The following is a 9,787-nucleotide window of genomic DNA, read 5'->3' as shown; positions in this document are numbered from 1 at the left end:
GTACTGGTAGAAATAAAGAAGGTCATCTCGAAGAGTTTCTAATAACCCACTCCTAAAATATTGAATACAATTTTACATCAGAAATCATATACTATTTTTAAATTATTCTAACCACTTTTATATATTCTTTCTCTCTTATACATTTGCATCAAGAACCATTTTCTACTCTTTATTTTTTTCACGCCCTTCCACCTTTAGATTGACCGACAAACACGAGTCGAGAGAGAAGATACGCGTAAATTGAAAGTGCGTAACTTTATGCGGAATAGAGTGACTTTTCCCAAGTTCTAATAGATTAGAAGAATTGATTAGTAGTTGTTGAAGAGTGTTCTCATCTAGCTAAAAACCAATGATTAAGAAGGGATCTAGGGAATGCTCTTAGAGCACCCGCGGTGTTTGTGTCGAAGCTGATTCTATGCATTTAATGCATGTATAAGACCCGGTACGTTACACTGTGGAATCGATTCGATGGAGGAGCGGCTCCGAGGCATAGAACCCGTCCCTTTGCAATAAAAAAACATATCACTCTGAACTTCGATGCCTCCGATTGCCGTGAGCTGGGCCTTGTTCACTTTGCAAATTTTTTGAACCTGATAAATAGTACCACTTTCGTCTTATTTGGCAAATATTGTCCAATCGTAGACTAACTAGGCTCAAAAGATTTATCACGTGATTTCCAACTAAACTGTGTAATTAGTTATTTTTTTACCTACATTTAATACTCTATGCAAGCGACTAAAAATTGATATGATGAAGAGAGAGTGAAAAAACTTGGAATTTAGATGGCATCTAAACAAGGCCCTAATGAGCACCCCGGTTCCGTACACTGCGAGCTCAATACCAGGAGAAGTAATGTAATTAGTGGGACCGAGCAACCCCGTTCCTCGCACTGCGGACGCTCTTACAGCCTACTATTGTACTGTTCTGTTCTGATTATTTTCATCTATAATCCGATTATAATCGTTTCCAAACCGGGCCGCCGCTTCCTTTTCCTCTCCTGTTCACGCCCGCGTGCGCTCTCTCCGACCGGGCGACTGCCGCCGCCGCCGCCCTACGCCAGGCCCAGGTCTTCGCCCGCGACGAGCACCCACCAGGTATGCGCGCCCCTTCTCTCTCCCTTCCTTGCTCGCGAAATCGAGCACCCGAACCCTAACTTAAACTATCTGGCTATCTGTTTTAGAATTTATCTGGCTATCTGTATTCGGACGTGATCTAATTACAAGTGTATACATGCCTACTAACTTAGGATATTTGTTTTCCAATATAGTTCCATGCCCTTTACTGGTCGCCCCCTGTTTTTCGAGTTCCGCCTGGTTCATTGCGTAGCATGTGTGATACTTCGCTTGTTTTTGCTCCAGATTTCTGGCGAGAAATTTCACTTTGAGGATGGTTCAGCTCTTTTTGCAAGTGCCGGCAGAATGTGGTAGTGTTAATACAGTTGCCATGGAAGAGAGGAGATCTCTCTGTCGCAATGTTGAGTCCATAATCAAGTCAGTTACAAAATCAGCAGGCAGGTATGAAGCTCGGTTGTGGCTCTGCGCCACTGTCTCATTGGTCCATTCGCTCAGTCACCGTGGCCAGAGGGACCTGTTTCTTGATCTCTTAGAGATGAAGAATTCCAGGCGTGATGTTGCTGCTCGCTTGCTGTGGATGATTTTCGATAAGAAACCCAAAATGGTCGGGTCTATTCTAGCAAGAAAAGGCCATATACTGGAGGAGTTCTTCCGAGGTAATTTTCCTAAGAGCTCAAAACTATTTGTATTTCTATCTGTTACTCAAATACATCTTGTTTTGCTTTATTTATATGCCCAAATAAATTGCTTATTTGAAACATGTTTGCCAAAAGTTGTCATGTGGGGCCAAGGCTATGTCAGGCGCCGGCGCAACCGCGACGCACGCCGCGCCGAGGAACGCGCGGCCCGCGCGGGCCAGGCTGTTCCAGCGAGCCTTGGCTAGATGGGAAAGTAGGGCCGTTAGTTTGTTAAATCCCTAGAATCAAGGAGTGATTAGTTTCCCTTTTGGTTGGCCGCATGGCTATATGTATCCAGCGACAAGAAGTTAAGAATTAAGCATTGAATTATCCCTAAACTCCTCTCTCGCTCTCGTTCAACCAAAGCCGACGGATCGCGACTACGAGTTACGTAGTCGGGGTCGTGCTATCCTAGGGTTTGAGGCCCTTGACAACCTAGTATCACGGTCACATCGATCCTCTTCACCATCCGCTGCCGCACCAACAGACCAGCCGCCAGCCGCCGCCGCTCCCGCATCCCCACCTCCCGCCGCGGCCGCATCCCTAACCCCATCATCCGTCGCCTCCTGCTCCGACGACGACATGGGTGACGACCTCAAGGCTGCCATCGCAGCGCTCACCAAGACAATGGCCTTGATGCAGCAATCAATCGAGGCCAACGCCAAGGCGATCCATGATCTCTCCATCGCGAGCTCTTCGGCATCCGGTGGCCGCCCGGGCACCGGCGAGCACCACCAAGATCGGCCGCCGAAACACTGGCGTCCCGAATTCCCGCACTACGACGGCAAGAGTGACCCGCTGATCTTCATCAACAAATGCGAGTCCTTCTTGCAGCAGCGGATCATGCCAGAGGAACGAGTTTGGATGGCGTCGTACAACCTCCAAGATGGGGCGCAACTGTGGTACATGCAGGTCCAGGAGGACGAAGGCACGCCGACGTGGCCGCGCTTCAAGGACCTCCTCAACCTTCGCTACGGGCCACCGCTCAGATCGGCGCCCCTCTTCGAGCTATCGTCCTGCCGCCGCACGGGAACGGTGGAAGACTACCAGGACCGATTTCAAGCGCTGCTTCCCCGCGCCGGTCGTCTCGATGAGGCCCAACGGGTGCAGCTCTTCACGGGGGGTCTCTTGCCGCCGCTCAGCCTCCAAGTCCAGACGCAGAACCCGCAAACCCTAGCCGCCGCCATGAGCCTCGCCCGCCAATTCGAGCTCATGGAGCAGTACTCTGCCGCACCGGCCAGGGCTCCTGCACGGGGCGTTCTGCCCACGCCGGGAACGCGCCCGGTCCTGCCCCAGCCTCAGGCGTCCAAGCCGGCTGCACCCACGACCACGATCGAAGGGCGGCCCGTGCGACGGCTCTCCCAGGCCGAGCAGGAGGAACGACGCCGCCTTGGGCTGTGCTTCAACTGCGATGACAAGTACAGCCGCGGCCACAACAAGGTGTGCAAACGCCTCTTCCTCCTGGACTGCGCCGCGGACGACGACGAAGACGACGCTTCCGCGGCTGAGGACTCGGCGGACATAGAGTCCCCAGTGTTCTCCCTCCATGCCGTCGCGGGCGTTCCCATCGCCGACACGATCCAGATCACGGTGTCAGTTGGGGGCGGCCCTTCCTCGCCTTGCTCGACAGCGGGTCTACTCACAGCTTCATCGGCGAGGACGCAGCGCGCCGCACTGGGCTGCTGGTCCAGGCCTGACCGCGCATGACCGCGACGGTCGCCAACGGCGAACGAGTGGCCTGCCCTGGCGTCATCCAGAACGCCCCGTTCTCCATCGCCGACACGATGTTCCACACCGATCTGTTTGTGATGCCTCTCGCAGGGTATGACGTGGTGCTCGGTACACGGTGGCTGGGGACGTTGGGACCTATCGTCTGGGACTTCGCCACAAGATCCATGTCGTTCCAGCATCAAGGGCGCTCCGTCTGCTGGTCGGGCGTGCCCTCGGCCTCCGCCGCGCGCCTGCGCACCATCGCCGTGGCCAGTGGGACGCTCCTGGACGAGCTCCTGACCGCCTACAGGGACATCTTCACCGAGCCGACCGGCCTTCCACCCCAGCGCACCCGCGACCACGCGATCGTCCTCAAGCCAGGCTCCGCTCCCGTTGCAGTTCGCCCGTACCGGTACCCGGCGGCCCACAAGGACGAACTGGAACGCCAGTGCGCCGCGATGATCGAGCAGGGCGTCGTCCGACGCAGCGACTCGCCCTTCTCCTCACCGGTCCTCCTCGTCAAGAAGGCCGACGGCTCGTGGCGGTTCTGCGTCGACTACCGCGCCCTCAACGCTCTCACTGTCAAGGACTCCTTCCCGATCCCCGTCGTCGATGAACTCCTTGACGAGCTCCACGGCGCGCGCTTCTTCACCAAGCTGGACTTGCGTTCGGGGTACCATCAAGTGCGGATGCGGTCGGAGGACATCCACAAGACGGCGTTCCGCACCCACGATGGCCTCTACGAGTTCCTGGTGATGCCCTTCGGGCTTTGCAATGCCCCGGCAACATTCCAGGCACTGATGAACGACATCCTCCGGGCCTACCTCCGGCGGTTTGTACTCGTGTTCTTTGATGACATTTTGATCTACAACACCACATGGGCAGATCACCTCCGGCACCTCCGCATCATCCTCGCACTACTGCACCAGCACCGCCTGTTCGTGAAACGGTCCAAGTGCTCCTTTGGTGTGGCCTCCGTCGCCTACCTTGGCCACACCATCTCCGCGGCCGGCGTCGCCATGGACCCCGCCAAGGTCCAGGCCATCCACGACTAGCCCCGTCCCCGATCGGCTCGAGCGGTGCGCGGCTTCCTCGGCTTGGCAGGCTACTACAGGAAGTTCGTCCACAACTACGGGGCCATTGCGGCGCCCCTCACGGCGCTCCTCAAGAAGGAAGGGTTCGCGTGGAACCCTGACGCGGAGGCAGCGTTCGGCGCCCTCAAAGGGGCCGTGACTTCGGCGCCGGTACTGACCTTGTCGGACTTCACCAAGTCCTTCGTCGTCGAGTGTGACGCGTCCACACACGGCTTTGGCGCCGTCCTGCTCCAGGAGGGCCACCCGGTCGCATTCTTCAGCCGGCCCGTCGCGCCCAGGCACCGTTCCCTCGCGGCGTATGAGCGGGAGCTCATCAGTCTCGTGCTCGCGGTGCGGCACTGGAGGCCATATCTGTGGGGCCGCCGCTTCCTCGTTAAGACGGACCACCACAGCCTCAAGTTCCTGCTGGACCAGCGCCTCGCCACCATACCGCAGCACCACTGGGTCGGCAAGCTACTTGGCTTTGACTTCACCGTCGAGTACAAGTCCGGGGCAACCAACACTGTGGCAGACGCCCTCTCCCGTCGCGATGCTGAGGAGGACAGCATGGGCGGCCTCCGCGCAGTCTCGGCACCGCGCTTCGACTTCATCGGCCGTCTTCGCCACGCTCAGGCCGTCGACCCTGCCTTGGTCGCCATCCACGACGACGTACGGGCCGGCACGCGCGCCGCGCCTTGGACGGTGGTCGATGACATGGTGCTGTACGACGGGCGCCTGTACATACCGCCCGCGTCGTCCCTGCTCCTGGAGATCGTCGCGGCGGTCCATAACGATGGCCACGAGGGCATTCAGCGCACCCTGCACCGACTTCGTCGTGACTTTCACTTTCCCAACATGCGTCGTGTGGTGCAGGATTTCGTGCAGGAGTGCGTCACGTGCCAACGCTACAAGTCTGAGCACCTCAACCCGGCGGGACTTCTCATGCCCTTGCCCGTTCCCACCGTCGTATGGGCGGACATCGGTCTCGACTTCATCGAAGCCCTTCCCCGGGTCAACGGCAAGTCGGTCATCCTCTCAGTCGTCGACCGCTTCAGCAAGTACTGCCACTTCATCGCCCTCGCCCACCCGTACACCGCCGAGTCCGTGGCCCAAGCATTCTTCGCCGACATCGTCCGCCCCCACGGCATGCCGCAGTCCATGGTCTCCGACCGTGACCCGGTGTTTACCTCCACGTTTTGGCGCGAGCTCATGCGCCTGATGGGGACCAAGCTGCACATGTCCTCCGCCTTCCACCCACAGTCGGATGGCCAGACCGAGGCGGCGAACAGGGTTATTGTCATGTACTTGCGCTGCTTCACCGGAGATCGTCCCCGCCAATGGCTCCGATGGCTGCCGTGGGCCGAGTACGTCTACAACACGGCCTTCCAGTCGTCCCTTCGGGAGACACCGTTCCGCGTGGTGTACGGCCGCTCCCCGCCCACCATCCGCTCGTACGAGCCCGGCGAGACTCGGGTCGCCGCTGTTGCCCGGGACATGGAGGAGCGCGACGCCTTCCTCGCCGACGTACGCCATCGTTTGGAGCAAGCACAGGCAGTCCAGAAGCTGCACTACGACAAGCATCGTCGGCAGGTGTCTTACTCCGTCTGGGACTGGGCCCTCCTTCGCCTCCGCTAGCGTGCCGCGTCGTCCCTGCCTCAAGCACCTACGGGCAAGCTGAAGGCCCGCTTCCTCGGTCCGTACCGCGTCGTCGAGCTCATCAACGATGTCGCGGTGCGCCTGGAGCTACCCCCGCAGGCTCGCATTCACGACGTGTTCCACGTGGGCACCCTCAAGAAGTTCATCGAAACACCGCCGACGACTCCCCCGCCCCTGCCTGACATCAAGCATGGCTCGGTCGTCCCTGCGCCAGACCGCGTGACTCAGACTCGTTTGGCCCGTGGAGTCTGTCAGGTTCTGGTCTACTGGCGTGGCGAGCCGGCATCATCAGCCACCTGGGAGGACCTCGACGAGTTTCGCACCACATATCCAGAATTTCAGCTCGAGGACGAGCTGGATCTCGAGGGGGGGAGAGATGTCATGTGGGGCCAAGGCTATGTCAGGCGCCGGTGCAACCGCGACGCACGCCGCGCCGAGGAACGCGCGGCCCGCGCGGGCCAGGCTGTTCCAGCGAGCCTTGGCTAGATGGGAAAGTAGGGCTGTTAGTTTGTTAAATCCCTAGAATCAAGGAGTGATTAGTTTCCCTTTTGGTTGGCCGCATGGCTATATGTATCCAGCGACAAGAAGTTAAGAATTAAGCATTGAATTATCCCTAAACTCCTCTCTCGCTCTCGTTCAACCAAAGCCTGCGGCGGAGGGGTAAACCTCGCCGGAGAAGACGGATCGCGACTACGAGTTACGTAGTCGGGGTCGTGCTATCCTAGGGTTTGAGGCCCTTGACAAAAGTATGTATAAAATAGGTCCCTAACTCAATAGTCTCAATTTGAACTTGTGCTGGCTGTAAGGACTATTATGTTGTAAATGGCATACCATTTACCCTATTTCAGTGTGTCTCATGTAAATTTGCTAACATAGTATTATGGAAATTAGTAACACACTGCTGTGTACAAGAAGGAAACTGAAATGGTATTTCAGTGACAACTATATCATATTCGTCTCTCAGCCTATTTTTAATTGCCTCTAGGTACGACCTACTTCTCTGAATGTGGTGTAGGCGAGTAGTGCTGGAGCTTGTCATGAAACTTCTTGCCATTATTTGCATATGCCTATGTTATGCCTGCTTACTTAAGTCCCCAGCAAAATCAATAGGGCGCTTTTGTCCTAAGCATGCTTCGGTGCCCCTTTGTCCTCACTGCTTTAGTAGTCCCTCGGTCAAGCTAAGTAATTAGGTGTGATATTTTATATTCCCTGTTGAACTGTTGCCATTTAGCAGGAATTGGTTGAGATGCTATTTTTGGGGCCATTTTCATTGCTTACAATTTACACATGCCCCTATTACTTTCCGCAGGAAACCCAAAGAGGGTAATGCAGTGGTTTGGCCACTTTGCTGTTACTGGGGAATCCACACATAAAAAGGGAGCTAAGGCACTTTCTCAGTTTGCATTTGTAAATCGTGACATGTGCTGGGAAGAACTTGAGTGGAAAGGCAAGCATGGGCAATCTCCGGCTGTAGTTGCTACCAAGCCTCACTATTTTCATGATCTTGATGTCCTCCAGACAGTGGAGAATTTCTTGGAGTATGTCCCAGATTTCTGGTCTTCTGATGAGCTTGCTAATTCTATTAAAGGTGGTGAAATACTGCAAATTGATGCAGAATATTTTGTAGATCAATTTTTATACTTGATGTATGAGGAGAATTCCAAAGATGCATGGCATGTGGTTGAAGATTTTTTGATGGACGAGCAGTTCTCCTCTCTTTGCCAGCATCTTCTAATCCATCTGGATGAGCAAAGGCTTCTTGATTTCTTAAAATCTTTAGGCAAGCTCATCAATCCTACTTTGCAGTGCAAGGAATTGACATTCCCATGTTGTTGGCTTGAGGTTCTTTTATCAGGACATTGTGATCACATATCTCTTGATGATCTTATCTTATTGAACTGTGTCATTGCCAAGGGTAGACAACTTTGGCGGCTCATGAAAGACGAAGAACAACATGAAGAATGGGGGCAAATGGAAGAGTTTTTAAAGGACGTAAATCATTTGACTGATGCTGATCATTTTGCTCTCATGAAGGAACTTGTGGGGACAGAATTACCTGATGGACTTAAGTGGATAGGCATTCAGTCCTGGGTAATTTTCTGTGATTTGTCGAAAGAATGCAAATCAGGAGATTCTTGTGAATCTTTGTTCTCTCATAACAAAATAGAATTTCGCAAGGCTGATGATTACTCATTGGTTCAGAATGATGGGTTCTCAATTTCACATATGCCTGATACTGATGATGAGGATCTCACTGGAAGCAGCCATAAAAGGAGAAAGGGGAATAGGAGGAGAAAGCGGCATAGGTATGAGTCTGATGAGGACAAGCTTGATGAACTGCTTGAACTTGGATCATCTGATGGAAAGAACGATGTTGAGTCACAACGTGGAAGCTGGCGCCTTTCAACTGATGGCTTCTCTGCTTCTTGGGACATTGTATGTACCTTCTTTCTTGGTTAATACTAGTTGTCGCCATAGTTATTGAATTTCTCTTCTTAACTTTCATTCGTTTATTATGGTTCCCATGCAGGCAGACATGCCAGATCACCTTTCTACTTATTATTTCACAGTTTGGGTAAAGTGGGCTTGCTTTAGATGATTCTCCTCACAGTATGTGTAGCATGTCATTGTCAATCCTGGTACCTTTTCAGCGACAAAGTATATGACCATGGAGCTCAGGCAGGCATATTTCTGCATCAAATCTACAATATTTTGGTGATGGGTTCTGATGGTAAGCGTTAACTTTTTGTGCTTTGATGTTACGTACCATGAATTCATTTCCTATGCAGAGCTTTGAAGTTCTATTGTCATGTGCACCCTAGAATTAGATTTATGAGACTGTCAATTTGTACTTTTTGGTAACTTTTTTTTTACTGTCATGCTACAACTTTAAACAATTGATTTGTTTGATTGACTTCTGCCACATTTATGAATGTCCTTGCAGATTCATTCTGGGATTGCTGAACGCTGCATGATATCCAGGACAACTCTCTTTAGTTGGCCTTGCTGAAGGTTGACACCTATTGAAGAATTTTGGCTGCATAGACGTTGAATATGGTCCAGGCATTTCCTTGAAACCCATTTGGACTTTGGAGTTAGTTGCTGAGATCACAGGTGTTGACTACGCTAAGCAAAAATGAGTCTGTAATTGTGTTGTCCAGGGCTAGCGACATTTTAACTACTACACCTGTTGTACATGGATATGTACCAGATTGTTGCTGTGAATTTGACAACCTTAAAGGAATTCTTAGACACTTCCAGCTATGCATTGTACTCTGGTTCCTCAGTGTTTACATCAAAATTTGGAAGAAGAGTCGCAAGGAACTCGAAAGCCCCTAAGATCATGTCAGCAGAGAATTAATTGCGTGTAGATCGAAATCAGCTGATTCGAATGCAGCATTGGAATCGGCTTTCTTCAGGCAATGCTGGTAGTTAATGAGAAAGGCTACGATCGGTGTCAGGACGACACATGATGGACTCTACAAAAGGGAAAAGACTAAAGTCCAAGTTATCTTAAATTAGAAATGTTTTCTTTATACCAAAGATTGTACTGAGTCGTACTTGAGTAGGATTCGTTTTTAGGTCCTAGGTATAAATA

At 52.7% G+C, this 9,787-nt stretch overlaps 1 protein-coding gene across 2 annotated transcripts; it reads left to right on the top strand.

Moving 5' to 3' along the window:
• Window positions 1-971: 971 nt before the first annotated feature.
• LOC136453723 (uncharacterized) lies at window positions 972-9,787 on the top strand. Of its 2 annotated transcripts, none has more exons than XM_066454280.1 (5): window positions 972-1,094; window positions 1,359-1,729; window positions 7,499-8,625; window positions 8,720-8,920; window positions 9,172-9,787. In XM_066454280.1, the coding sequence occupies exons 2-4, from the start codon at window positions 1,387-1,389 to the stop codon at window positions 8,786-8,788; spliced, it is 1,539 nt and encodes a 512-aa protein (XP_066310377.1). In that variant the 5' UTR covers window positions 972-1,094; window positions 1,359-1,386; the 3' UTR covers window positions 8,789-8,920; window positions 9,172-9,787. The 2 variants fall into 2 exon arrangements, with proteins under 2 accessions (XP_066310377.1, XP_066310376.1); XM_066454279.1 differs by having other exon boundaries at window positions 9,134-9,786.

This window comes from Miscanthus floridulus, chromosome 5 (genome assembly GCF_019320115.1).
Source record: "Miscanthus floridulus cultivar M001 chromosome 5, ASM1932011v1, whole genome shotgun sequence".
In the NCBI taxonomy this organism is placed as follows: Eukaryota; Viridiplantae; Streptophyta; class Magnoliopsida; order Poales; family Poaceae; genus Miscanthus; species Miscanthus floridulus.
Note: the sequence above shows the minus strand (reverse complement) of the source record. Positions and strands in the feature narration are given on the sequence as shown.

What these genes read in the sequence shown, in the direction of transcription:
- LOC136453723 (XM_066454280.1), top strand. Translation starts at nt 1,387, where the DNA reads ATGGTTCAGCTCTTTTTGCAAGTGCCGGCAGAATGTGGTAGTGTTAAT. An exon ending in ACTGGAGGAGTTCTTCCGAG is followed by an intron (nt 1,730 to 7,498) that starts GTAATTTTCCTA and finishes TACTTTCCGCAG; the next exon opens with GAAACCCAAAGAGGGTAATG. An exon ending in TCTCTGCTTCTTGGGACATT is followed by an intron (nt 8,626 to 8,719) that starts GTATGTACCTTC and finishes GTTCCCATGCAG; the next exon opens with GCAGACATGCCAGATCACCT.